Genomic DNA, 27329 nt, shown 5'->3' with positions numbered 1-27329 from the left:
CCGAAGTTCGAGGACTGTGCTTTGATAGGTTGCCCGTCGCCACGTTGGCGCCCGGTTTATGAGGCATGCGCAAAATAGGGTGGACATTAAGATCGGGGTTGAAAGATGAGGCTGCATGATGGGTTACATAGAATCCAGACAATCAAAGCTACATCGACAACATAGCTACCTAGCCCCGTGCTCGTCAGTAGAGGGAAACCCCAAGATACAGGCAAAGGAATAAGTCGGAAGCACAATGATAGATTGTAAGAGGGAAAAGGGGCATAGACAGTTATACACAGCCTTACTTCGTAGCAAACACCCATATAAGCCATAAATCGAGTCGCATACGATGTAGTTCGTGACCTCATTGATATCCATACGTAACTAGCAGCCTACGTAATATTCAGGCAAGTCGGCACCTACATAGGTACCTGTAGTTATATAATCACCGACCACCCCTAACCCTACCATCCCCCACCCCCGCGCCCTCGGGCACGATCTGGAACCCCATCCCCTTCCCCCTGCGGTGCCTAGCCGACCCCCCGTCGCCGTACTTCTCGTCGAACCTCCGGATCGCCGTCAGCGTTGCCATGTCCTCGCTGACGCTAGCCGCGATCTCCCGGAGCGCCTTGTCGAAGTGGCGCGCCTGGAGGACGCGCCTCTTCATCCGACCGTCGGGATCGTGGCTGCTGCTGCTAGTACTACTCTCCTCGGTCTCCGTCTGCTGTTGCTTCAGCTGCTGCTCCTCCAGCTCCAGCTCTTCCTTGGCCGCCGCCATCGCCGCCGCCACGCACACGTTCTTGAGGTCGGACCCGGAGTACAGCGGCGTTCTCTTCGCGAGGTCTTCGATCGACACCGTCTGCGGGTCGAGTTCCTCTCCTCTGAGGTGGATCCTCAGGATCGCCGCCCGGTCCGCCTCCGTCGGGAGGTCGATCAGCAGCTTCCGGGGTAGGCGCCGTAGCACCGCCTCGTCCAGGTCGAACGGCCTGTTCGTAGCCACCATGATGAACGCCTTTGTCTTCTCCATGCCGTCCCATTCCCTCAGGAACTGGTTGATCGTCTCTCTTCTCGGGATCCCGCTTCCGAGCCCCCTTTCGCTTCCGCGGCTCCCTAGCAACCCGTCCGCCTCGTCGATGAAGATCACTAGCGGCTCCCTTTTCTTGGCTAGTTGGAACAGCGCCCTCACCGTCTTCTCGCTCTCACCCACGTACTTGTTGTTAATGGTGGCGTCGCTAATCTCGATCATGTTGGCTCCGCTCTCCTTGGCCACCGCCTGCGCTAGTAGCGTTTTACCCGTGCCCGGAGGGCCGTAGAGTAGACATCCAGGAATCCTATCCGTGGCGAGGACGCCGTAGGAGAAAGCTTCCGGGCGGATGAGGGAGAGCGTGGTAAGCATTTTGATTGATTCGATCGTGTCTTTCGACGCGTGGATATCGTTAAATGTTGTACGGATGTTTTGCGCGTTTATAAGACCTGACTCGAGTCTTTCTACATGGTCGAATTCTGCGCCTGGGAATATGCTCGCCGATGGGTTAAAGCTTTCTTGGTCATCTGCAGAAGTTACAGTCTTGGAAGACTCTTCCTTCGAATCCTCGATATTGTTGATGAAAGATATGACTTTTTCTACAGATTTGGTGCTGAGCACATCTGAGGGATTCGTGGTTTTAGGATGGCCAATCATCATAGTAGCAATGCGATATACCTCATTAAGCGGTAATACGCTATTTGTCCATGGTATTGGTAACTTATTCCTATGCAACCCATCCAGCCCTATTTCTCCAGTAGTCGCTATCGTAGCATCTGAAGGATGCTCGACCATTGATGACAATACCTTCGTAATGTTGCCATCATTTTCCCTAATGTAGTCCTTCTTTTCTAAAGCATCGCGCTTCATGTCGGACGTAACTCGCCTTACACTTAAGTCTATGCGCGACGACGTATACGTTTCTGACGAAGAAACCGTACTAAGATGTATTATTCGTTCTGTCGATTCAAGTTCTCTTAGTGCGGCCAAATATTCTCTCGGCGCACCTCTAGTCGAAGAGGTGCCCACTAGAGCAATTTTTCTACCTTCTGCCCAAAGTCCATCGACGATTTTTCGAATCTTGCTTATGATCATGGCACCACACTCCAAGTCCATATTAAGTGCATTAAAGTCATCAACATGAACAATGAGCGGCCTTTGCTCAGTAGATTCCGAATCGGCGGAATGGATTAGCTCCTCTAAAGCCGTGTTGATTTTCAAGTCTTCGTTCTTTCCGCGATACGATGAGTATAGTAGTTCGTCCGTTGTGGATTTCCTATCATCTTTCTTACCCCTACCACGGTCCAACAAAATTGAAAAGACGGTCAAGGATTGCTTGAAAGCATCTAATTCGTTCCCATTCTTGGGTTGCCTTCCATTATTTATCGCAGCTTTATACCCCAATTGCGAGACTGCTCCAGAAGCTCTAACAGCATCTTGGCCAAGATAATCTCCCACGATATGTGCAATATCAACGGCTCTCAAGTGCAGGACATCAGCCTCCAGCTTATGAGCAATATGACGGACGACATCGTGGGGTATGGAATATCCCGAGTAGTCAGAGAAGTTGAGAAGAGTAATGGGGCGGCGTAGTTCTGTACTCTTCACATTCTTCGGAGCTTTGACTAATAAGTCAGCGCGAAGAAAAGTTGTTATCTCGCTAATTAAGGTGGGTGAGAACCAGGAGACGGGATGTTCTTGTAGACCGTAGTCGTCCACCGCACGTTGGATTATCTCCTTGGCCTGGCTCGGATGTGGTGTTCGACGCTTTTTCCCAAACAGCTGCGTGTAATTAAGAGTCGTAAATAGATTCCCAGAGCTCGAAATTGAATTCTGTTCGAACAGTTCATCTACGGTCTCGACTCCGTGGATCACACGGGCTGATCTAAGCGCAGACCAGAAAGCGGCAGCCACCAGGATATCGCCCTTTTTATGGATCAAATTTTCATCTAGGCCGATACCAGATTTTAGAGTCTCGAGGATTTCACTCAAGGTTTCCTCAGTCCAAGCCGCAGCTTCGAGTATGTAAGCAATGTGCTCTTCAAACTTGAAGTCTGGTTTTGTATCAAGTAATGCATTCTCCAGAATGATACGCGCATCCCTTTCATCTATGCTACTCAGTCTGGTGCTCGCATTTATATCCTCAAACCGGCAGACAGCCCTAGAGAGAAACGACTTCGGCAGATTCACAGGGGGGAGCTCCTCAGGCTTGCGATTCCTAGTGGTACGTGTCCTCAAGCCGTTCCCGGCTCTCTTACGACCATAACTCTCATCAGTTGTCGTGAAGAGGTTCTCTCCAGGTGTGTTCTCCTCCGCCCTGTCACCCTCTGAAGTCTGTGTTTCATTCTCGGGGTTTTCCCCGCCGTCTTTGGGAGCACTGTTGCTGCTATCGTCTGCAGCTCTTACGCGGGTTGAGGCGTGAAAAAGTCTACCGGGACGTGTCGCTAAGGGTGTTTTCTGTAAGCCAAATGCTGCCAGTCGAAAGGCACGCACTGGTAAATTATGCATTCGGAGGATTGGCGCTCAGAACGAGCGGGCGCATGCATAACTTGCGAACTTGCAAGAAAAAAGATCAAATTTCGATGTTCGCCGACGTTGGCCGGCATTGGCACCGGCCCGGAGTTAGCCCTGCAGCCGTGGTGGCCATAGCGTTTTTACACCGACCCAGCCCGACGGTACTAGGTACTTAGGTACCTACTCGCACAGGGAGCTTGCAAGGTTCATTTCTGTTCCAAGGTTTTAAGCATAATTGCATAATTGCATAATTGCATATTGATTTCACGTATATATAGGTAGGTACCTAGGTATGGATAAGAATTTTAAATGATTCATTTATCCACGATTATAACCCCAACGCCAGGCTGAATGCATCCATACGTCCTAAAACAAATGCTCTTCAAGCAGCAACTTAGCTCGCTTTGAAGTCCTCGTCGTTTCCACATCATTGGTATAATTCCATTCCTGAAGCTGCTCATGAAGGGTTTGGATCAGCTTCCTCGCATCCCATTTTGGGTTTGTGGTCCCTTGCCCAAGTCCCTGCACTCTAGATGGTCCTCTTATATTGATGATCGAACCGTCCGACACCCAGTTATCACAGATATCCCGGACCATGTGATGAGCAAATTTGTTGACGTGCTCATTAGGCTGCGAGAAAGAACTCGGCATCAGTCCATGAAGACCCCTGAAGAATCTATTCAGATACACAGTATCTGCCTGCTCTGATCCTTTGAGAAGAGCAGACAGGTATTCACCGGCCGCTCGAGTGAATGTTGTAAACGCATTGGCTGCCTCGGTAATGTCGATTGCTATTCGAGAAGTTGGGTTATTGATCAGGTACGCCGCAAAAGATGGCGAAACCAAGTTAAGAAGGCGCATGACCTGACTGAGAGTGAAGATATGCTCTTCGCGTAGTTCAGAAGCACCAAGGCTCTGGAGCTGGTGAACACTAGCGAACGCGGATTCCAAAACGGCTAGAAGCCCATTCGCGTCCTCCCCCACAATTGCCCTGTGTATACAAGGTGTTGTGAGCAGCTTTTCGAAGGCGTCAACGTAAGTAACTAAAATAACCCATCCTTCGGGCACGGAGAGCGCTGTTTTTATGATTGCTGGGAACATCGTGCTCAAAATGAAAGAAAACACATGAGAGTTCCCCATTCCTTGTTGGAGGATGACGCTTTCATCCGCAAGTTTACCATTCGCGAGGGCAAGCTTGAAGTTAGGAAAGAGTAGGTAGAAAAGACCGGGTGTCGCCTTTGTGTCGCCCTCTTCTAGCTTGAGACCCCATGATAATATACCCGCTATTTGTAGACGAGGATCTTGACTAGAGGGAGAATATTCCCGGCTAATTTGATAAAAATAGGAGTCCACAGGACACAGGTCTTGCGATCTAATCACGGTGATGATAGACCGGACGAACTCAATATAATCTGCGTGCTCAGGTGAGTCTAGTGTGATAGACTTTAGGTCACACTTTATCTGATCCATAGTGCTCTTCAAGGCCTTGGAGAACTGAGGCTGGAGTTGCTGTTTCCGGCTTGCTTCCGCAAACCGTAATGTCTTACGCATAATTGAAACGACGCCTTGAAAAAGTCAGTAAACAGCAATAACGTGCCTACAAGGGAAACAACTTACGGCTAAATAATTCCAGGTTTGAGTTATAGTCGGGATTATTGCCGATCTCTATGATCGCGTCTTTCAGATACGGGTCCCCATGGCGTTGGATTGCCAGAGCGAATCTATTTTCGTAGGCCAGAAAGCTTAAAGGCTTTGCGAGTTCCATCAGGAACAAATCAAGAATCGTCACTCCCAGGTCCTGGAATATGATCAGCGATATTCAACCCAAGGCATAAGGGGATCTCACCTTAAAATCGTCTATGCCCTGCTGGATTAGCATAGCAAGAAAGAGGGCATGATATCTCCTTGAAGGCGAACTAATGGCTCGTGGCATATTTTGAAATATGCCGTATCGTCCACTAACGAAGAATTGGGAGACTCGCTGCCACACAAGTTAGTTGTTAATACGTTCCTAATTCAAGGACACCTACCGAAAGCCGAGCATGAACTAAGCGTGCTGCTACCCGTCCTGCTAGCGCTACAGCCTGTTCCATACATATAGAACGATCACTTGTAGGACCAAGTCCGCTATCTCTAAAATCCATCCCAATAATAGTACGGGCCATCGAGAAAAAGGGCACTGCCATTTTGCGTTCGAGGAGCTAATTCAATGTTAGTGAATGTAGACCCAGTTTCGTTTAAAATGCGGAGCGCTCACCATGATGGCATCCTCTCCATGCCACGAGTGATCGGCTGTTGCTGGACCATGTACCAAGAATTCTTCGATCCCAGTGACGTAGTAGTCGAGAATATCCAGGGCAACTCGTAGACTACTCCAGTCGAAGTCTTGAGATGAGAATGGGAAACGGGTGAAGACTTGGTCCAGTTGGTCTAAGAGATATTAGCAGAGCTCATCCGGGTGGCTGAAGGATTCGACGTACAGTTATTCAATATGAATGAAGCGGCACCGAGTGTTGAAGAGTGCTTAATGACACTTAGGAAGCCTTTCATTGAGAAATGGATCACATCCATTGCGCTCTTCCTATTCAGTTTTACGACCGCGTTCATCATATCTCGACTGATATTTTTCGAGGCGTCTTTAGACATTCTTGAAAGTTGCTGTTGAATATCCGATTCGGCTGACAAGTACTGCTCCATCACTTGCTGGAACATTGATTTTTGCCAATCAGCAAAAGGTTTGTATGCGTCAATGCCTTCATCTGATGATATCACGAATCGAGATAGTTGACTCCAGGCTCGTAAGCTAATCAAGCAGGCTTCTTTATGAGAGCTCGCGGGTACGACCAGTTTTTCGATAGTCTGTACAGAAGGCCGCAGACTCGCTGGTGCGGCCCAAAACAGTGTGCAGAGGAGATCGTGGTGGTTTCTTAGGGCGGCTAGATCACTTTCGTGTATGTCTTTTTCTTTGTCATACTGCCGGTTGTGGTTCGGTAATACTCTTGCCACCATATTCCTAGCGTCCTTGGTGAAGCCCCGGCTCTCCAAGTTCTTGATAGATAAAGCCAGGAGTTTCAAGAAAATATGGAAGCATCTGTCCTCTGGTACAGTAGCAAGAGGCGGTGATCCCGACAGACACTCTAGGAAGTCTGGTGACTTGTATACTTCCTCATTCCGCAAATGAGAGAGCCCTCGAGCAGCAAAGAAGTCGAAGATAGTCCCTATTATACCATTAGATTTTCGCCATCCCCACTGTTCTACGAGGTAATGACAGCGGCTGACAATGCCTCGGCAATAATCGTTGAAACTCGGAGATTGTCTTGGGTTGCCTTCATAGAGCTGAAAGATACGCCGGAGTAAAGCTTGTGGGAGGGACCAACCCTCCAAGGGCGTCGTATGCCTGGAACCCGGCACAAGAACACCAGTATTATCAAATTCACCCAACGGGAGTAGAATAAATAAATCGTACCAGATCCGCTCGAAGGTGTGTGCATCGCTAATGGAGTTTAGGTTCGTGCTAAGTATAACAGAAGACACGACATCCCAAAATCCAGACCTAGGGATGCGAGTTTCTTCGAGTACTCGGATGAGAATAACCCAGCAGACCACCGAATAGTGCTCATTACGAATACCTCTCTCCCGGAATGGTATGCTTTGTAGGTCATAGTATAGGTTTCGAATATCTACCAACTCTGTCTGGAGCAATTGACGGACTGTTCTTTTGGCTATTTTTGACAATAACTCTTCAAGCTGGAATATTTCCGACACTTGATTAAGGTTGTGACAAATACGCAAGACCTGGAGTAGAACAATCAAGCTGCGACTGAGGATTTCGATGAGAGACCGGATCTGATCTGGAAACTGAGGGTTTAGAATGTCCAAGCGCTGTACGAAGCTTCGTAGTATTTCTAAGGCACGGCCAGCGAAATGCTTTTCACTTTCACCGTCCGAGAAATTTATGTAGTCTTGGAGGTAATCTAGTACGAAATCCGCAGCTTGTATCAGATTAACACCCCCGTTGAAGTCAGAAGAGTCGGAATGAAGATTATCCACCATCCAGTCAAAGATAATTCCCAATTCTGATGAAGTCTGGGCGTCCCACTGACCCCAACGTAGTGTTTTCTCATCGAGGGTAAATGTGATATGACCCCGCGGACGATGTAAACTATTGGGAGATTTCTCGTCTGATGCCTTGAGTAACCGACCGCTCCCAAGGAGTGTGCTTTCATGGAAGAAAACCCCAAGGTCTAGTGGAAATATCTCAAAATGTTGAGTATAGTGAGTACCGAATGGACCAAGCCCTAGGAGTTTTCCCGTAGACTCAGCCGTATGCGTCTCGACTATGTGGCTTACAGGACTCGTCTCGCGGGGCAGGGGGTCATTAGCATGCGCATATTGAGGAGCGGTAATATCCACGTGTCGAGGCTGGAAACGTTTTCGAGGCTTCGGTCGTTTCCGTATTGGAGTGGATTCGGACCTTGCTGGATCATTATTATTTAATGCAAGGTCCTCAGCACGTTCATTGGAATTGTCAATAATCACTCTCCTGTCCACAAGTCGTTCGAGCCCAATACCTATCGGGGCTGGCAAGGCTCTGCGCGATTTCCGATATAATGCATCAAGAGCTCTTTTTCGCGCATCAAATACATGACGTCCGGCCTTTTCGCCAGCTGTTTCAAGCTGTGCGGGTCTCGAAGTTGCGTTGCCGTATGACTTTGCGCGAGCTATTTGAGAGCGTTTAGGTACAGGACCCGTAGGATTGAGGTACGCTGATGAATATGGTGCTGCAGCTTCAACGGTCACGAAATTGTCGATACTTGCCTGCTTGACCATTCGCTGAGGCTGCGAGAAATGACTTGAGGGCACAGCTCGGCGCTGTCGTGGTTTCGAACTTGTTCTCAGAGCTTGAACAACCGAATTGTTCGAGATAGGGTGAAGTGATTTTGGTGAATTTGATCGAGGCTTATCTAGGGCATTGGAAGGAGCCTTCGGTTGAATGCGACCCCTTTTCCAATCTCTAAGAGCACCGATGGCATCAACGTTGTCTTGGCGCGTCCCCAAAGCTATCTGCTTTTTTGAGGGGCTGGATCTACCCTTATCTCGTCTCCTACTTGCTGTCCGGGCAGCTATGCGAATAAAGGACGGTGCGTTTGGCTCAACGACATCCAAGATGCTAAGCCGAGGAGGTGGCGTAGACCTAGCTAACGTTCTACCAAGTTCTCCTGTTCGATGTCCTTTAGAACTACTGCTTGTCCGATGCCTCTGAGCGCTTTTCTGACCTGACGAGCTCTTTGCCCTATCCAGTAGCCCAGTGATCCTCTGTTGTCGCTTTACTCGTCCCGGCTGACCTTTGAACGTAGATTGCTGGTTTTTCTTTCGTTTCCTAGGCCTTTCTAATCCATCAAGATGTGTATTAGATCTTTTCCTTGTTGGCATCATAAAATCGATAGGATCCTCTTCAATAACGGAAGCGGCATCATCCTCGAAAATGGAGAAACCGACGTTGTCGTTGTTGCTGCGGTGGAGCTCACCAACCTCGTCAGCTTGTAGCGTCATGTCGTCATCATCCGTGTCATCAAGAAATAGGGCCACTCCATTGCTAGGTTTAGGGGAAACCTGCCGGCGTTGAGCTACGCCTTTCCTCTGGGTCCTCTCTGGAGAGTGGTCTGGGCTTCGTTGCGGAATGGCTTGCGTGCTTTTCCGACGAGGCCCCTGTTGATCAAGTCGAAGCCAAGATGCAGGCAATACACCACGCAATCTTCTCTTCATAGCGGCTTGCAATGTCTCTGTGTCGGTTTCTGAGTCGCTTCCAGAGCCCGAATTATGCTCGCTGCTGGTATCTTCCATAATCGTAAGGTCAATCATCCCAGCGCTTTGGTTGGCCGGGACGGGGCTCTGGTTCTGTGATGACATAATGCTACTTGGTTTTGGTGTAAGTGCCGTCACAGGTCTAGAGAGTCCAATAGCGGTAACAGGCGTGCCCGCAAGGAAATTCGGACTGGTCTGGGGAGGTGAAGGGGGGATATCGAAGATATGGTCAAAATATGCTTGTGGCGAAGCCTCTCTCGTGAGTCTCGCAGTCTGATGCAATTTTGGGAGCTTTCTTTTCTTGGAAACTCTAGGCGAAGTCTGCCTCTTCTTACCCCCAGTTGGCGTCTTCCCCAAATTCCACTTAGCTATGTCGGCCGGGTCGGGAAATTCATCATCCCCTTGAGAGCTTCTCAACAAAGGCTCCGGTTCTTCTCCGCGGCGTCCGGGGGGCCGTGGTGGACTACTCGTTGGGCCGGTTTCCTCCTCGGTATCATCAAAAATAACTCTATCTTGGATTTCTTGGCTTTCACCAGAATCCTCCGGCACAACCCCTCGCACAGTGGATTGGCTCTCATCTTCGTAATCTTGTTCCTGCGAGTCTTCCTCTTGCCTCTTTCTAGCCGCCTCTTCGATCTGCACACGTAGGGGCCGTACACCATGCGACTTCAAAGTTTTGCTATATTGGGCGCTTTCTAGCAAATAAGGGTGCTCTTGAATGGGCTTTCTTGGTCTCAATGATCTCCCAAGTCGAGTTGCTTCTCGTGCAGAGTTAGCCTCATCCTCGTCGGTAATATCCTCTACCTCGAAGACTGCAGTTGTAAATTGTTCAGTAAATGGTACTTCTGGCACCTGAGGCCTGTGTGGCTCCATTCTTTCAGCCTCGGCGGTTTGTATGGAATTGCCAAAGCCATCAATTGGTTCAGGGAGTGGCGACGAAAGAGGGGACGAAACGAGTTGTCGCGTGGGTTCCGGTTCGAGGGGCGCTTGAAGTGGTGGAGGAATTAGATCTCGATCTGCATTGTGTTCTTTCCCGGAACTTTGAGACGAAAGAGGTATATCCCAAATAGTCCTACTGCCTTTCATTTCCACGCGCTCTGCCTCAAATCCATTTTCAACGCCAGCACTGCTTAGCTGCTGGGGGAGTTCATGTTCAGATTCTTGGCTGCTATCGAAGCCGCTTTCGTCGTCCGAATCTGGCACCTCTCCAAGCTCCTTCCATTTCGCCATTGCGTCCGGCCTGCATTTCTCTACTCTGTCGAAGGGCGAGGAATGGTCATGTTGCGCATGTAAATATGTAGGTTGGTAGCCCTAGATTAGTAGTAGTGGTGAAGGGCCCCGAGATTAGACGCGTCGAATGCACTTAAACGCGTAAAGTTTAAAGTTCAGCTACCTATTACAATCATTAGTGGGCAAAGCACGCTGACTAGTAACACACGCCACTTTATTCAGTTAGATGCCAAGCCCCGATAAGAGGATTAATGAATGCTATCAGATTGAGCATCTATGCTAATATCGAGGCAGTCAAAAAAGTTGATTCTTAATGCACCGACATCTGCTCAGCCTAGCCCCACTATCGCTAATTCACACATGCATCCATACGCCAGGATACCAATGACTTCAGATACCCGCCCACGATGATAAACGCAGTTCTGGTCTTCAACGGCCAGGGCCAACCTAGGCTGACCAAGTTCTATACTCAGCTGGTATGACTCACTACCACAAACAATCCTACAACCTCATCCCACACCGGAACAACTTACAACCTGAAATGAACCCAGCCTTGGTCACTTGAGCAGTTCAGTCCATCTAAACATAGGTACCTAGACAGACATGTATTAACAGCAATCGTTACCGTAGGAAACCAGCATCCAGCAGCGCCTGATCTCGGAGATCTTCACGCTCGTGTCGAACCGGGCGGACGGCGCGTGCAACTTCCTGCCGCTGCCGCCGCTCCTCGCCGCCTCGGGGACCTCGCAGTCGGCGTCGGAGCCGCACAACGACGTGCCGTCGCTCGTGACGTACCGGCACTACGCGACGCTCTACTTCATCGTCATATCGACGTCCACCGAGTCGCCGCTCGCCCTGCTCGACCTCATCCAGGTCTACGTCGAGTCGCTCGACAAGCTGTTCGAGAACGTGTGCGAGCTCGACCTCATCTTCAACTTCGAGACCCTGCACGCCGCCCTCAGCGAGATGATCGTCGGCGGCGTCGTCATCGAGACCAACCTCGACCGCATCGTCGCCGGCGTCCGCGCCCAGGGCACCGTCGCCAAGAGGCCCGTCAACGAGGCTAGGGGCTCGGGGCTCGCCGGCGGTTTGGGCATGGGCGGTAACTTCGTCTGGCCCGGTCGGTGATGTCTCGCGAACGTATGTGTGTGTGTGCGTGCGTATGCGCTTAGGTACATGGCACAATACCTAGAATATGTCTATAGATGGGTATCTAGATCGTCAACCGCAAAGGTGTCTGGAGTTCTCGCGGTTACGGGTATGGTATAAGCATCGAGGACGGAGAGCAGCATCGTCTTTTTATGGAGATTCCGTGCTCACACAAGTGGACGGGCGCGGATGAAATATCAATTGGGTATTTTCCCATCCCCCATAACTCCACTTATGCGACGTGAGACTCGTATTGTACATAGTAACAGAGCTATTTTGGGTTTGCGATCGCTTCTATATCCGGGTTGCGCCTTTGATGTCTCTGCTCAGGCGTGAAGGCGCCGAAAACATCCCAGAATTTGTCTCTTGCCTATGTAGGTATATGTGTTAATACGTGAGCTAACTAGGTGGCAGTGATTAAGCTATAAGCTTTGACGTACCCCCTGGAATGGATTATTCTCTGCGCCCCAGTCCATGAATAAAACGGCATAAGTAAAGACGGCTATAGTAGACCATATGTTAACTCGCACTCCCCATCTGATCAAACCGCCTAATAATTATCAGACTTACAAACCATACTGAACAACTGCGCCAATTTTATGAATTTCTCCCACCGCGGCCGCGCAGTCGCGAGTCTAAGTCTCCGTTTATATCGCCGTTCGAATCGGAATTGGTCTTTTTCGGAAAGCTTGGAGAAGTCTGGGGGCCAGACCTTCTTCAGCTTATACGGGCCGGTAAGAGCCGCCGTCGAGGTTGTCGAGGTCGTATTCCTCAGCATAGAAGAGGTGAGCCTTTCGGCGGTCCTGCGCACTAGTGTCGGAAACATGGTGGGCTGTTGACCTTGCTTCCCAGTCCACTGGGCTGATTCTCATCGCAACGAAATTCCATCTTGAAGTGGGACGTATTTTCTAGAGCGTTGTGGCTTGACTGGTTACTGCACAGCCTCACTAAAAGTGTTAGCCACAGTAGACAATCCTTACGTAACTAACCCCTATCATCCTCACCCCTTTTCTAATATCGTCAAAGAAGTAGAACTCAAGATAACCGGCTATCGACTTGTATAGTATAAGTTACAACTATCTCGCTTATTCGTAATGATCCTCCAGATCTTGTATCTCAGTTTTCCAGTATCACCCAAACCTATCTTGGGATCAACCAAGAAGAGACGATAAGCAAAGGGGAAAAGAGGCACTTGTCAAGGCGCCGTGAATATAGACGAAAGCGACGAAAGCTTTCTAACCATTGAAGAATTCGATGACTTAGCCAGGTCTCATTTAGGTCATTCTAATGCTACCGTCTTTCCCAACATCGAAGACACCGTGTTAGATAGCTACCTAAATAGCCCACCTACCCCTATTTTGTTGTGTGGACTACCCTCTAGTCGTTGTGACATCCCTTGATTTTACCAGTTTTCATGCCCATTCATAAAGTTCTTTTAGGTATCTAACATGGGATATATTCCTTATAATAGCTGACCTATAAATAGGAGGTTGCCCGACATGAACCCGATTCATGAGAACTACACAGTCCCTTAATCCCTTAAAGATACCGTTCCTCTAGTTTCTTTACCAAAACCGTAGATCCTAGGCGAATTCAGTTGGGTATTGAAGGAGAAAAGGCGATGTTTGAAGTGTTGACGTAGGATAACTATTTTCAGAGATAGAGAGTGAGGTATGTCAGTATCTGTACCTCGGAGGACGAAGAAACGCAACTCATTTTTTAGGAGTTGCTTGAGAATCGCGATCTTGAAGAATTGCTATCATCTCCCAGTATCTCCACCTAGATACTCGGCAATTTATTCAGTTGGTAGCATCGATACTTTGATTGCTCTTGAGTCCTATACAAGCAGTCCAAGCTGGATCTGGTCTTACAAAGGTAGATGTAGCATCTACGCATGAAGATCTTGATGTCATTCGAGGGAATCCGTCACCTATTTTACCGTGATGCAGTCAGTGGTACAACTTCACTAAGCTATCCAGTCTCTTGAGGTTGCAGGGATTGTACCACGCATATTATTATATACGAGAATCGAGTGCCCCAAGTTAGAGAATGATGTCAATTGAAGCAATTCACCTAAGCTTTTTGATGCCTAAGATCTCCGACTGGAATGATTCAACCTTTCCAGAAAAAGGATAGACATGGTTCATCGTGTCAAGAATCTTTAAGGCTAACCCTGGTCAACCGCTTCGAAAACTGGAGGCTTATAGACGTCATATGTCCAAGAAACCCGCAAGCCGGGCATATTGTCTATTCAGAAGACCCTACAGGTCGTTCGATACGAAAAGAGCTGATGGACGAGCGGAGGTCAAAACTCGTAGCAAACTTGGTAATAAAAGACACAAGGTCAGAGGTCGTATTCGAATACCACATCTAGGATATAACTCATGTTCTATTAGGTTTCCTGCTATGAAGTTCAATTAATGTTATTATCCCGATCCGATATTGGTCAGCTGTCCTCGATCACGAGTTTGATAGTTTACATAATCTCTTAATTATGACTATGCCTTATAGTTAAGTGATAGTAGCTTTTTTAAAAAGGTGCAACCAAGTGTTACCTAATGAACATTTGTCTTAATTGAAATAAGACCAGCAAAATCCTCTCAAATGCCGGAGAATCTCACGTAAGTATCACAGAAGTACGGCCAATTAGGATTCAAATTTAGTCCGGTGTTTCGATCTTGATTGGAGAATTTTGTTGGGCTCGTTGAGTATGTGTTCATTGTCGCTAGCATCGGTAGCTAGCGACAGCTTCTCCTCATGAAAGTCTCTTGTGTCGAAAGTTTTAATAGTCTTAACTATTAAGACCATTAGCGTTCATGAGTGGCGAAACTTCCCATGATATTCCGTAACAAAGACATTCGTAATAACTCTTGGCATTAGCTGACTTATTGTCTTCATTCGCATAGGTAGTTTCTTCGTAGTTTCATTCCATGTCGCATGCTTTTTATAGGGCAACTTTTCAGAATATCTGTATTCGTGTTTCCTCGACAGGTTACATGGCGCATGCAGGAAGATGCAATAGAAAGATAGAAAGGCGTTGAGCTTCGTAATGGGTGTGTCAAACCAACGGGAAGCCATTGGATGGCGCACCAATCACCGATTTGGCGTTCAATAGCTTTCTTTTTCCCTACGGAGATTTTTTCTATTTTTGCATTCCTGCAAGTCGAAAACGTCGAGGTGCTCAGCGCAACCCATGCAACCCTTCACCCTGCTGCAGTACCTCCATGCAATACAATCTAGCCCAGCTATAACATGACGTATGCTTTCTTTCATTGAAGCACAAACAAGGAAAAGCTACCGCGCCAACCCGCCAGCCGGCTCCGTTCAAGTCACCCACGTTTTCTTCGTGACTTCTGTGTCTCTCCTCTACCGCTCGGCTAGACTTCTCAATTGAGACTTATTAACTACCTAAAGCTTCTTCACTGCTAGAATTGCCAAGCTTTCTTCATAAGTGAGCTAACTCCTGACTAAAGTTGTCCGCCCAGGACCTCCATGCAAGGCTAGGTGAGATTTGGCCGAGCCGGGATCGCCACCTGGGCACTAAACTGATCCGCCGCGACACATGGTTCTTTTTTCTCTCTTTGAATTTCGAAAAATCCTAGATTCGATGGCGTTTCAATAGATCACCTACTGCAAGTAATCTCCTACGATAAGATACCTATTCCCAGGTGTAAGAAGATGTTACCCAAGTAACCTCGTCACCCCCAAGTCCGGCGTTTCTGGCGTTTCTGAAAACGGAAGATTCCGTTTTGCAGCGCTGGTGCGATGTTTGTTTGAATTGAGCATGAGAGCAGTGTCTCGTTTCAGAAGATTCCCTAGTGTGTCGCAAATCCGATTACCAACCTCTTTCGTCACGGCGTCACATCCTGCTTGCATACATTGCTACCGCATGTATGTATTATGACAGTATGTATGGATGGCCGATAGGAACCTGTAGGATTGCATGCGGCGACATGACCTGCGTGGGATAAGGGAAATCTTGTTTCTGCTTCTCGTCCCAGATAACGCAACCCACCGAACTTGGGGCCGCGTCGTCGCATCGCGATCCACACATCCTTGCTTCTTTAGAGTGCTAGAGTGTCTACCCTTCCCAGGCCCTTTCTCTTCCCTGGCTTGATCCACACACCATCTTGATTCTTGAACAGGCCATGGCCGTGTCCTGGCTTTTTATTGTAAACTTTGCCTTATCTAGACGCCTCGTCCGTCCTCTTATTGCCCACCCTAACGCCATGTTACCAACTATTGTACCTTGTTTAAACTGGTAAAACCTTCGTATTAGTAGCTCCCCCTACCTTGATTTGCTCTGCATATTAGCTACGGTTCATATCTCGAGCAACCTTCCAGACTTTCCAAGCTTATCCTTTCTTTTTCCCATGAGCTGCTAGCAGCTAGACAGCTCTGCATTGCATTGCTTCAGCTGTCCTAATACCTTATCGTCGCGAATCTCACGTGGAAAAGAGAAAAAGAAATAAAAACATTGCGCGTTGGACTCGAATGATAATATCGCCATCACAAACGAACCATTCACAAAGCTAGCTACGATGCGATTAGCCGGCGTAATTGTCGCCGCAGCTTTACCAGCCGTCCTTGCTGCTCAACAAAGAGTTTTGACCCACTCGACAAGTATGAAAATTGAGGATGCGCCTGGGTCGGTGGGTGAGTTGGATTGTGTTCTATTTGGCTCGATGAGAGGAAAATTGTAGCTGACTGCGTTCGACAGCTTCTACACCTGTTCTGGTCAACTCTTCAGACTCGCTCGCGCGACCTTCAAAACCATTAACAACCGTCGCTGCGGAGAAGCCGGCATTAGAAGCTTCCGTAATGGGTCTCATCGTCTTTTCGGCTGCCGGACTTTATCTACTATGAATTAGGGACTAGGGAGGGCTATCGACCATTTTGCATTTTCACCGGCGTTGGCGGACGAAATCATGAATGCCATGGGGGTCATGATTAGGCATGGATTAGCATTGTTTCAGAGGCTTTGACGGCGTTCTGGCTGATGTCTTGGCATTTGGATATACCCATTGGATGGCTGCATCTGCTTTCAATACCGTCGCCATCAATCCGTTCCGGATCCAATCAGATCCGATTAATATAACAGGATTGTGATCATACACATTTCCCCTAATCTGATAGTGCTCTCTGTGTTTTGATTCGGGTTGCATCTGGCCGCATCTCGAGTTCTACACGCGATATCGGCGCCGGAGCTCCGTATCGTATACTACCACCCGCATCCACCTCTTGGCCCGGGAAGTCTGCGGTAACATCCACTTGCCACATCACTAAGCATCACTAACAGCAGTTTGATGAGAGAACGTGCGTTGAAATCACATCTCTACACTACCGTCGCATCCCTAGTGAGCTGAAAGCGATGCAACTTCACCAGGTGACGCGTACTTAGTCGAGGCCCTTGCGCCATAGTCGATTTGCCGACGGCTTGGCACTTATTCATCTTTCACGCTCGCTTCAAGCCGCGTCACATGCTTCGTTTTTTAATCGATTCCTACATATTTGGATCGCGAACGTTCAAGCAACGATAGTGACCTGATTCTCAACAGGTCCTGGTGCTGAAGGATCAGAATCCGGCTTCGGCAGATTGTCCTGGTTAGTGTCGTTAGTATGCGCATTGTAAAGATAATGTTGGTGTGAGACGAACCAGATCATATATAACCCGAATCATTAGACTGCAGCTTGGACAAACTGCAATGTCCGTTGCCTCGTCCTGAAGATCCATGAGCGCAATTTCGAAGCGATCGCCACAGGGGCAGGGATAATGATAGATTTGTAGTGTCTCATCGTAGGTCATGTCTTCGATCTCGACCTCGTCGTAGACTGCTATCTCTTCGTCGTTGGCCATAGCGAATGTTTCTATGTTTCTAGTTTCTATACCTGAAGTGTGCTTGAGTTTCGTGTATAAGCCGCCACCTTGAAGAAAAAAACTGAAAATGTCTTTCATAAAATCAAGACCCCGCGCCCAACTCCAAATCGGATAGGGGCGACCTTTAATTTATCGGTTTATGCAACAAACCAAGTTTCCCACCCCACACTTAGAAGCCACATTGAGCTCAAGTCAAAGCCACTGAAACCATTAGAGCCAGCCACTTCAGATGCTGACCATCGGCGGATCACATGCAACAAGAACGTCACCAATTTAGCAATGTACATGTACGGTAAGCTTCGGTATTGGTCGCAATCGCCGAGGGACGTTTATCCTTCAACTCCTCCAACTTCAGAAAGGCAATTTCAATCCATCGCAACCATGTAATCACGATAATCCACATTGTATAGTATAGCTTCAATCTGTTGTTTCATTATTGTCCCTCCCTCATGGGCCGAATTTACTTTCCGTTAGCTTCGGGGTAAACAAGCGTTGGAATCCAGGCTATCCAAGTTCAATCCCTTCGCAGTTTTCGACCCGTTTCCGCCGAGGTTACGATCGAAATCATGGCGGCGCAGTCTAAACTCGTTCTGCCCGATCGGTCTCTTAAGAGTGTCGTCGCCCAATTGACGCATCTATACGTCGAGAACCGAACCCGAATCTCCCGCGTAGTCTACCTTACCCTACTCGTTGCCCTCGTGAACCGCGTCCGGCATGCCATATCCGAACAGAAGGCCGCGTCCGCGCGCGAGGCGGCGAAGCGGAAATTGGGCACGACCTCGAGCGACGGCACCGAGGTGACGAAAAAGAAAAAAGTCGAGTTGAATCGCGAGTTCTTCAAGTCTTTGTTAAGGTTGCTAAAGATAGTCGTGCCCGGCGCGCGAAGCAAGGAGACCCGGCTGCTTATTAGCCACAGCTTCTTCTTGGTCGTACGGACGCTTATAAGCTTGAAAGTCGCCGAGATGGACGGCGCAATCGTAAAAGCACTTGTAAAAGGAAGTGGGAAAGAATTCCTGACTAGAATCGTATGGTGGATGTTGATCGCCGTCCCTGCGACCTTCACAAATTCCATGGTGAGAGACCTAATCCGATGGTTGTTAAGTGAGATGATATTAATGATGCATACTACTGTAGTTGTCATACCATCAAGCCGAATTGTCGCTCAGATACCGAACACGGTTAACCCAATTCATCCACGACAAGTACCTATCCCAACTCACATTTTACGGCATCTCTGCGCTAGACGATCGGATAAAGAACCCGGATCAGCTCATCGCTGTTGACGTAGCTAAGTTCTCGAACAGCTTAGCTGAGCTATATAGTAATTTAGCCAAGCCTATATTAGATATGGTGAGAGATATGCGCATCGTCTTCTGCATTATATGAAGCTAACAAGACTAGACCATATATACATGGTCATTGTCGAAGAGTGTTGGTGGTGAGGGTGTCATGTTTATGTCTTTACTTGTCCAGCTCTCAGCTCACCTCATGCGCGCCTTGACGCCTCCTTTCGGGAAATATGTCGCAGATGAAGCGAGACTAGAGGGTGAATTCCGATTCCAACACTCGAGACTCATTGATCACAGCGAGGAAGTGGCACTTTACCACGGTCACGAAGCAGAAAAGGATACACTCGACAAGGGCTACTTTACGCTAATCAAGCATGTGAATTACATCTTGCGTCGGAGATTTTACCATGGAGTGATGGAAGATTTCGTCATCAAATATTTCTGGGGTGCTCTGGGCCTTTTGCTTTGCAGCGTGCCCGTCTTTTTCAAGTTGCCTAACCAATTAGCTGGTGCGACCGCCAACATGGGAGACCGAACAGAAACATTCATTACCAATAGGCGGATGTTACTGAGTGCATCCGACGCATTTGGCCGTGTAATGTTCTCTTACCGCGAGATCATGGAGCTGGCTGGTTACACATCACGTGTCGCATCACTATTGGAGGTTATGGACGATATCCAGGCTGGACATTTCGAGAAGAAGCTGGTTTCCAGTTCGGGCATCGAGGACAATGAAGCCGTGCTGAAAGGCAGAGGGAAAGTGATAGAGAGTAAGGACATTGAGTTTATCGATGTACCGATCATCTCACCAAATGGAGACGTCCTTGTTAGAGCACTCTCGTTTTCGCTCAAACAAGGCGAGCATCTACTTGTCGTTGGCCCGAACGGCTGCGGAAAATCAAGCCTTTTCCGAATCTTGGGTGGTCTGTGGCCCGTGTACGGCGGTACCGTATATAAGCCACCGTTTACGGACATCTTTTATATTCCCCAACGACCATACTTATCACGCGGCAGCCTTCGCCAGCAGATTACATACCCGGATAGCCTGCGAACTGTTCGCGCGCGCGGCGTGACCGATTCCCAGTTACTCGACATTCTAAGAATCCTCTCCCTGGAGCATCTCGTCGATCTCTACCCGGAAGGCTGGGACGCGGAAGCCGAGTGGCGAGACGTCCTCTCGGGAGGCCTGCAACAGCGCGTAGCCATGGCTCGTCTATTTTACCACAAGCCGCGTTACGCGATTCTCGATGAGTGCACAAGCAGCGTGACGCTCGAGACTGAAAAGGTCATGTACGATAATGCGAAGGCCATGGAAATTACTTTAATGACCGTAAGTCACCGGCGAAGTCTATGGAAGTACCATAGTAGGATCCTGCAGTTCGACGGACAGGGTCACTTCGTATTTACGAAGCTCGATGCCGAGAGGAGGTTGAAACTGGAGGATGAGAAGGAAGATCTGGAAGTTCTACTCCGACAGGTACCAGACATTGAAAGGAGAATTGGCGAATTGACCGCTGGATGATGGGGCGGAGAAACATCTAGGCCAGGACGATTGACGAATCAGGGACGTGTTGTATAGTAGGAGATGTATATACCTAGCTAGCCTCAATGCTAAAAGCCATTAACACACGATGGTATACACACTAGCCTCCGGACACCGGCACCGGGGTTGCGGAACGGGTGCGATTAGTCAATGCGGTTCCTAAAAGCTTAACCTGCGCGGCATTATAAAAATGGCCTATTAGCTCTCGTGTAATTACTTAAGGAAGACAGTCCCGCCACTCGCAGTGGGACGTTGAGCATCTGTCTACCCTGTCTATCCACTTTGCTTGGCCTTTTTGAGCCTCATTAACCTTAATAGGGGTAGTCTAGGAGTTGTGGTAGGGGTAAGGGTCCATCGGGTTGATCGCGAGATCCTCACGCGACAAATCTTGTTTGATAGGAATTTCCCGCCTATGCATATGCAGTGTATCTTGGCTATCTTTGTGTCACGCGAAAGCATCAATGGTGGTACTCGGGATATCGAGGAAGAGAATCATCATGCAGGACGTTTTCCTTTCGATCGAAGATTTTCGCCCAAACGTGATGGGAAGGCATGTTTATGTATGTAATGGATGTATGTAAAGACGTACGTAATGTTTCATAAACCGGTTGTATCTGCCGAGATCGACCTTCGACCCAGAACGCGGTATCCACAGGGACCCAGAGAAGGGCCGGATGCCAATTTTGTAGATCTTGTGGTCGTCGTCGAAGACTCGTCCTTTCCCGCCCTACCCCTTCGCACTTATACCCTTTGGATAGGGTTCCCCCCGGCCGCGACGGCCGCCACGATGCTAAAATTTCTGCGGTCCTCCTGCTCGCCCTATACCCGCCATGTCACGCTGTCCCCAGGCGCTCCTAACCTGTTCGGAAGACCGAAATCGCCCGTGCTCGACCAACGATCCCCGGTTTTATTATGATTCTCCAGAGCCTTCTTCCTTGTGATCCCGTGGGGACTCCGCAACTTTCGTATCCATGCCTCCCACAACGTTGGGGGAAGGCAGGGGGGAGGGGAGGTTGACAAGTAGGTTAGATGACGAACCTTTACATGGGTTTAACAGGTCAAGCTAATAAAGGGCACCTTTAATATCTGACCCTGATAACTCCCGCCTCTACTTACTTGCTTACCTAGCTTACCTGTTTTCTTGGCTTCTCTTGTCCCATACCTATGATCCTATTATCATCTAAACATCAACCTACCTAGATAATAGATAATAGATAAATATGGGTTCTAAGAAATACTTCGGCCTCCAAGGCCACGTCCTGAGTAGGCTGCAGACGGCCCTCATCGTCGCTCCATCCTTCATCCTATTCGGGTACAACCAGGCGGGCATCGGCGGCCTGATCACGGAGGATGACTGGGTCAAGACGTTCCCCCAGATCGACACCGTCAACGCGCCGAAATCCGTCAAGAGCCAGAGGACAACGCTCCAGGGTTTCGTCGTCGCCGTCTTCGTCATCGGCGCCCTCTTTGGTGCGCTGTCCTGCTCGTACACGGGCGACCGCTTCGGTCGTCGAAACGTCATCTTCGTCGCCGGCTTATGCACCCTGGTCGGCGAGATCCTCGAGGCCTCTTCCTTTGGGCTGCCGCAGTTCATCGTCGGTCGTGTTATCGTAGGTCTAGGTGTCGGCCAACTGAGCTCGCTTGTTCCCGTCTGGCAGTCTGAGACGAGCGGCGCGAAGAACCGGGGCAGGCATGTTGTGCTGGACGGACTGTTCATTTGTCTAGGTTACGTCCTCGAGTCTTGGATCGACCTGGGTTTCTTCGAACTGCACCACGGACCCGCGACGTGGCGTGTGCCGATTGCCATTGCGGCCCTCTTCTCGATCATCCTGTCGGCATCCATCTACATGTTCCCCGAGTCACCGCGTTGGCTACTGATGGTGAACAAAGGCGAGCAGGCCCGCGAGGCTCTCTCCATACTGCGCGCGTTGCCGCGGGAGTCGGAGGAGGTGCAGGCTGAGATTGCGGGTATCGAACACAGTCTCGAGATGACGGCTAATGGGGGCGCAAAGCTGAGCCAACTCCTTAAAATGGGTGAAGATAAGCTGGCCTACCGATTTGGGCTTTGTATTTTACTGCAATTTTACCAGCAGATGTCGTAAGTAGCGGACTTCCCTACAACTTTGTCCCTCGACCTCATCTACCCAGGTAGACGTTAGGTTTCATGGACTAGGAAGTGAACAGGACTAATATACCGGGCAGTGGAAGCAACCTCATCAGCGTCTACGCCCCAATCCTCTTCCAAGAGAACCTTGGGCTCAGCAGCGAGATCTCGCGGGTGCTCTCCGGAGGAGCCCTGACATGGAAATTCCTCTCCTCATTTCTAGCGTTTGTGGCCATCGATCGGTTCGGCCGTCGCGCGGTCTTCATCGTCAGCGGTGTCGGCATGTCCTGCTGCATGGTCGCGCTCGCCGTCGCTACCTCGTTCCCCACCTCGAATCGCTCCTCCCAGATTGCGGCCGGTTGCTTCATCTACCTATACAACACGTTCGTGCCGATTGGCTTCCTCGGCGCCAACTTCTTGTACTGTACCGAGGTGGCGCCGCTAAGATTGCGTATGGCGATGAGTTCGATTTCGACGGCAAATCATTGGGCTTGGTATGCTCCCCCTTTTCACTCCTTTAATCATTGTATCCTACTGCCTCCTTGCCTCATTCTCCCCTACTTTAGAAGATATGAACGTGTGCTAACATAGGGAAACTGCAGGAACTTCCTCGTCGCAATGGTAACGCCGATAGCCATCTACAGCATCGGGTGGCAGTATTACATAGTCTTCGCGGTGATCGCTGCGTGCGTGCCAGTATCCGTCTATTTCCTGTACCCGGAGACCATGGGTCGCAACCTCGAGGAGATCGACCTCGTGTTCAAGCAGTCGCCGTCCGCCTGGGGCACCGTCCAGTTCGAGAAGAGGCACCGTGGCATCGACCTCACCGCCGAGCCCGAGGGCAAGAGCGAGGTCGAGGTTAAGCACGAGCACTTGGACATGTAAATTGGAATACGTGTCGAGCTCTCTCTAGGTATATGAGCGAAAAGTCCCGAAAGGAGGCTGCGTACCTTGCTGGAGTAGCGTTGGCGTTGCAACACATTGACGAAAGAAAATAGGATATTAGAACAAACAAAACTAAAGAATTATGGGTTTATGAGATATGGGTACACTTGGAAACAAACGCTTTTACATAGCCCTACATACGCATAGGGAATAGAGATACAAGCCAATTCTTGGTTAGAGGCTTACTCAAATCGACGTCTCGATGGAGTGTGCTGTCTGTCGTCGGCTTATGCTAAAATCGTAACTTGGAAGACGTCCTAGGCCGTCGTCGGTTCATGCTGATGACCTTCGAAAATTACCTAGGCAGTTATTTGGTAACCTAGAAGTCCAGTCCACGAGATCCGTCAAACTCTCATCTCTTCAGGCCACCCAAGGTTGATGTTCTCTGTATCCACATGGTTGTCTGCCAGGGATACTCGGTGGGACCAACAAAATGCATAGCCTATGTGCTCTGCGAATCAATATATTTACCTACCTAAACATAGAGAAAATTCATCTAGACTCTCTCATGAGGCGGATGGTGCTTGAACCAGCCAAGAGTGGCCATACAAAATTTCCAGGCGAGCCAAGATGCGGTACAACGTGTAGCATAATGATGTAATTTAAGATGAGAGGCGTTTCTCAATCCGCTGGCGATCGGTAAAGCCGAGGAACCCGAGCTACCGGAGGCAACCTCATTTCTGGCCTAATAACAATGTCGGATACGCTGTCCTCCGTATATATTTCATATCAACAGAGTTGGTGGATAGGAAAAGAAACAATGTCTGGGATCCATGTGGCAAAACAGTGAGGACAGATATGTTTGGTTCAGATGAGAGTTGTCAGAAGTTGCGATGAGACATTCTGTTGGAGAAGATGGAACCTGGTTATTAAGATGACGGATTGCTGGATAACACTATCTATATATATACCAAGCTCGTATATATGTATAAATATGCATTTGTACGTACGAATATTCAACTAAATAAGTGTTTGCTTTTCATAGCGATTAGTGCCCTCGAAGTAATCCGCTAGTTAGTGCTTGTTTAGTGGAGAAGGAGGTTTAACGGCGTCTGATTCGAGCAGATGCATCGCGAAATGCGAATTTCAACACCTAGACCTCAGCCAACTCAGCCCCGACGATGACGCATACTTGTTTTATGCTTGCCTTAACCGCGCGACAGGCGGCAGCATAAGCTATTCCATTCGCATTCGGGAAACCGGGTTATAGGAATAATATCATAGCAGCCTCTTTCAGCCCTATATTTGTTAGTTTGTCTCGAGTTTCGTTCTGAAGGGACATCAAACAAATCATCCCTGCCCGACGAAACCTTTATATTTAGATTCAACCCAACTTTGTAGTCGAACCTTGAATCGTCACCACATTCTTCCTCGACACGAGGTGGCGCGATCGGATAGAGTTTACTAGAGTCTCGGTATCTATCAGCACTGTTCCTACAAGTTCAGGGGCAGCATCGGCAGTTGATTCTTCATCCCTGTTAACGACATCATCCGTGACAGGGTAATCCGTACTTTCAGACGACACTTCTCACTGACTGCTATATTCACATTTTAGACACTCATAGGTCTACTAAGTATTAAGAAAAGGGCCAGATATGGATGAGCACGTCGAGGCCCGTTCGTTGGCCTCGCTCAACTATCTGGCAGCCAATCCGCCTCAGTATCCGAAAAAGCCCAATGAGGAAAGGCAAGATCCGATTATTCTGTACATCTCTCGAGTACCCGGCACAAGGGGTAAGATTCTCATAACACGCAATTGAAATCCTTCAAACTCTGGAATTCTATTCTAACGCCGATTGTAGATATTATTCTCTCAACTTTGAAACCTCAGGTCAAAAGCGTGACGGCTGAGGATGTAGCCAGTTCGCTGTATTATGTTCATCTGAACGGCCCCGAGGATGAGGCTCTCATCCCTCCTCCTGGCCAGACCAAGCCCCCGTCTCCTAGAACGAGCGGGGAGAGTTCAAGGTCAGCAAACCAGATTCAGAGGAAACCTGTACCAGGGGCTTCAAGTCTTGCCTCGTCGCGAGTAGATGAAAATGCACCACCGCCATCCATCAAAGAAAACCAAGGCAATAACGGCCAAACGAAGCCCCCGATGCGGAATCCCTCACTGCGGAAGCCGGTTCCTCAGTCTGCATCAGCTCCTTTATCTCAGCGACCGCCAGCCTCTCAATTCGTATCTCCCCCGCCACCTCCTCCAAGGAGACCTGTAGGACCTAGGCCAATTGCTTCAGAGTCTCCTGAGAGGAACCAACCACTGTCGCCAATTTATGATCAGCCTGAGTATCAGATGAGGCCAAGCATGGAAGTACCTTCATTGCCACCACGACCTAGCGAGCTTGAAGACCCATTTGTTGGTTATGGCCGATCACCATCACCCAAATCGCCCTCCAAGCAACGTCCTTTCACACCCTTCTCACTGACTCTCATAAGACGGGATCCGAGCTCAGGGCAGCAATGGAACGTCGGCAAAGTGGCATCTTTCCAATTGGAGAACCCTGAGCTTATTCACGAGGAGAAGCACCGCCACCCCTCTCCATCGATCATGATACACCTAGAGACCTCCGGGTACGCTAAATTCCGGGGCATGCCAACTCAAACGACGTCAGCAGATATAAGGGAAATAAGAGCTAGTCTGGATATGCGTCCCGGCAGCGCATCGTCCTCGATGAAATTCCCCCAGATACCTGATCTCAATCCCCCGGCTACCACTTCAAACGCCTTCGAGCGCCAGGTCGTGATGGCGTATTCGAAGTCCTTCGGCGCTACCATCCGCGATAAATTCCACCACCACAGGAGCACCTCGGACGAGGACCGTTCGCCGCCGCCCGTATTCCCGCCGAGGAAAGCTCGCCACGGCAGCATGGGCTCGATTGGGTCGTTTGGCGGGGACTTCGACGGCGGCGAGGCGCCCGTGATCACGCAGCCCGCGCCGGGCCTGAAGCCGCGCGGATACATGTTCAAGAGCCCGTGGGGCGGGCGTTGCGAATTCGTGACCGGCAACGCCGGACGCAGTCTCAAGTGTAGACACGTGCTGCCGAATTACACCGGCACGGTATTCAACCCGCTTGTAGATGGACAGGAGGCCGGGCACCACGGCCACAAGCCGAAGGGCCAGCCGATCAGCGAGCTGCGGTTCAATCTGCCTAGCAGCGAATTATTCGCCGAGAAGCGGTCCACTGAGGGAGGAGTCAGGACCAGGGATCAGCTGCAGAGCCAGTTCAACAAGGTGCTGCAGAAGGCGCACGGGATCGACCACTACTACGACGACGACGATGACGGCTGGCACCTCGATCTCAGCTTAGGCCGCGAGAAGGCCGGAGGCGGCAACAGGGGCAAGAGGGCGAAGATGGGGAAGCTGATCGTGTTCGATGACGGCCTGAAGATGCTGGACCTGGTCGTCGCGGCGAACGTGGGGGTCTGGTGGACGGCGTGGGAGCGCACCGAGCGCGCCGATTCGGAGAGGGATTTGGCGCATGATATAAGGTAAACTTATTTACATGTTATTTCATGTTATATGTTATTTATTAAGATCGACGAGTTGTTGAGAACGGGTTGCTAAAACGCTTTTTGGGGGTCCGCATTTAGACGGCGTTATTGCAAGTACTTCCATGCCCATGCCCACCGGCGCTCTGATGGGAAGGAGAAGGGGAAGAGCGTGGCAATGGGGGAAAAGAAGCGTGGACGATGAAAGCTAAGTGAGGGAGGAGGAGGGGGGGGAGAGAAGGGGGTTATTACACACGCATACGCATACGCATAGACCGGCCTGCATGAGATACCAAAGGCGTACCTAAGATCGATGCTTTCAGGGTGCTTTCAAAAATGGGATCGCGTTGTCTTTCAGATACCGTATCGAAATATTT

The 27329-nt window shown here is 49.4% G+C and overlaps 9 protein-coding genes across 9 annotated transcripts; 5 read left to right on the top strand and 4 right to left on the bottom strand.

Annotated features, from left to right (window-relative positions):
- Positions 1–92: 92 nt before the first annotated feature.
- On the bottom strand, positions 93–3582 carry F4807DRAFT_57965 (AAA-domain-containing protein). The gene has a single exon (XM_048003224.1). It carries the CDS (start codon positions 3512–3514, stop codon positions 428–430), a length of 3087 nt encoding a protein of 1028 aa, XP_047855274.1. The 5' UTR covers positions 3515–3582; the 3' UTR covers positions 93–427.
- A 161-nt stretch (positions 3583–3743) lies between these two features.
- Positions 3744–10694, bottom strand: F4807DRAFT_422535 (Mus7/MMS22 family-domain-containing protein). The gene is made up of 6 exons (XM_047997688.1): positions 6001–10694; positions 5778–5950; positions 5551–5721; positions 5367–5501; positions 5138–5318; positions 3744–5085 (listed from the first exon to the last, which is right to left on the bottom strand). Exons 1-6 carry the CDS (start codon positions 10553–10555, stop codon positions 3887–3889), a joined length of 6414 nt encoding a protein of 2137 aa, XP_047855273.1. The 5' UTR covers positions 10556–10694; the 3' UTR covers positions 3744–3886.
- A 109-nt stretch (positions 10695–10803) lies between these two features.
- Positions 10804–11969, top strand: F4807DRAFT_57911 (AP complex, mu/sigma subunit). The gene is made up of 2 exons (XM_048003223.1): positions 10804–11031; positions 11186–11969. The coding sequence occupies exons 1-2, from the start codon at positions 10963–10965 to the stop codon at positions 11681–11683; spliced, it is 567 nt and encodes a 188-aa protein (XP_047855272.1). The 5' UTR covers positions 10804–10962; the 3' UTR covers positions 11684–11969.
- A 6-nt stretch (positions 11970–11975) lies between these two features.
- Positions 11976–12530, bottom strand: F4807DRAFT_459589 (uncharacterized protein; the record flags this gene model as incomplete). Its single annotated transcript, XM_048001395.1, has 3 exons — positions 11976–12074; positions 12145–12206; positions 12275–12530. The coding sequence occupies 3 exons, from the start codon at positions 12528–12530 to the stop codon at positions 11976–11978; spliced, it is 417 nt and encodes a 138-aa protein (XP_047855271.1).
- Positions 12531–15704: 3174 nt separating this feature from the next.
- F4807DRAFT_57885 (uncharacterized protein) lies at positions 15705–16618 on the top strand. The gene is made up of 2 exons (XM_048003222.1): positions 15705–16360; positions 16425–16618. Exons 1-2 carry the CDS (start codon positions 16246–16248, stop codon positions 16568–16570), a joined length of 261 nt encoding a protein of 86 aa, XP_047855270.1. The 5' UTR covers positions 15705–16245; the 3' UTR covers positions 16571–16618.
- Positions 16619–17230: 612 nt separating this feature from the next.
- Positions 17231–17561, bottom strand: F4807DRAFT_459587 (zf-CSL-domain-containing protein; the record flags this gene model as incomplete). Its single annotated transcript, XM_048001394.1, has 2 exons — positions 17231–17305; positions 17406–17561. 2 exons carry the CDS (start codon positions 17559–17561, stop codon positions 17231–17233), a joined length of 231 nt encoding a protein of 76 aa, XP_047855269.1.
- A 224-nt stretch (positions 17562–17785) lies between these two features.
- F4807DRAFT_422521 (ABC transporter transmembrane region 2) lies at positions 17786–20563 on the top strand. The gene is made up of 3 exons (XM_047997687.1): positions 17786–18655; positions 18717–18932; positions 18984–20563. Exons 1-3 carry the CDS (start codon positions 18149–18151, stop codon positions 20391–20393), a joined length of 2133 nt encoding a protein of 710 aa, XP_047855268.1. The 5' UTR covers positions 17786–18148; the 3' UTR covers positions 20394–20563.
- Positions 20564–21482: 919 nt separating this feature from the next.
- On the top strand, positions 21483–23650 carry F4807DRAFT_57841 (general substrate transporter). Its single transcript, XM_048003221.1, has 3 exons — positions 21483–22512; positions 22617–23012; positions 23121–23650. Exons 1-3 carry the CDS (start codon positions 21635–21637, stop codon positions 23401–23403), a joined length of 1557 nt encoding a protein of 518 aa, XP_047855267.1. The 5' UTR covers positions 21483–21634; the 3' UTR covers positions 23404–23650.
- A 919-nt stretch (positions 23651–24569) lies between these two features.
- Positions 24570–27174, top strand: F4807DRAFT_422515 (uncharacterized protein; the record flags this gene model as incomplete). The annotated part of the gene is made up of 2 exons (XM_047997686.1): positions 24570–25197; positions 25266–27174. Coding segments are annotated over exons 1-2 (1825 nt in total), but the record flags the coding sequence as incomplete, so codon positions are not given.
- Positions 27175–27329: the final 155 nt, after the last annotated feature.

This window comes from Annulohypoxylon truncatum (assembly GCF_022578515.1).
Source record: "Annulohypoxylon truncatum strain CBS 140777 unplaced genomic scaffold F4807scaffold_12, whole genome shotgun sequence".
In the NCBI taxonomy this organism is placed as follows: Eukaryota; Fungi; Ascomycota; class Sordariomycetes; order Xylariales; family Hypoxylaceae; genus Annulohypoxylon; species Annulohypoxylon truncatum.
The sequence above is the reverse complement of the archived record's forward strand: the minus strand, read 5'-3'. Positions and strand labels throughout refer to the sequence as shown.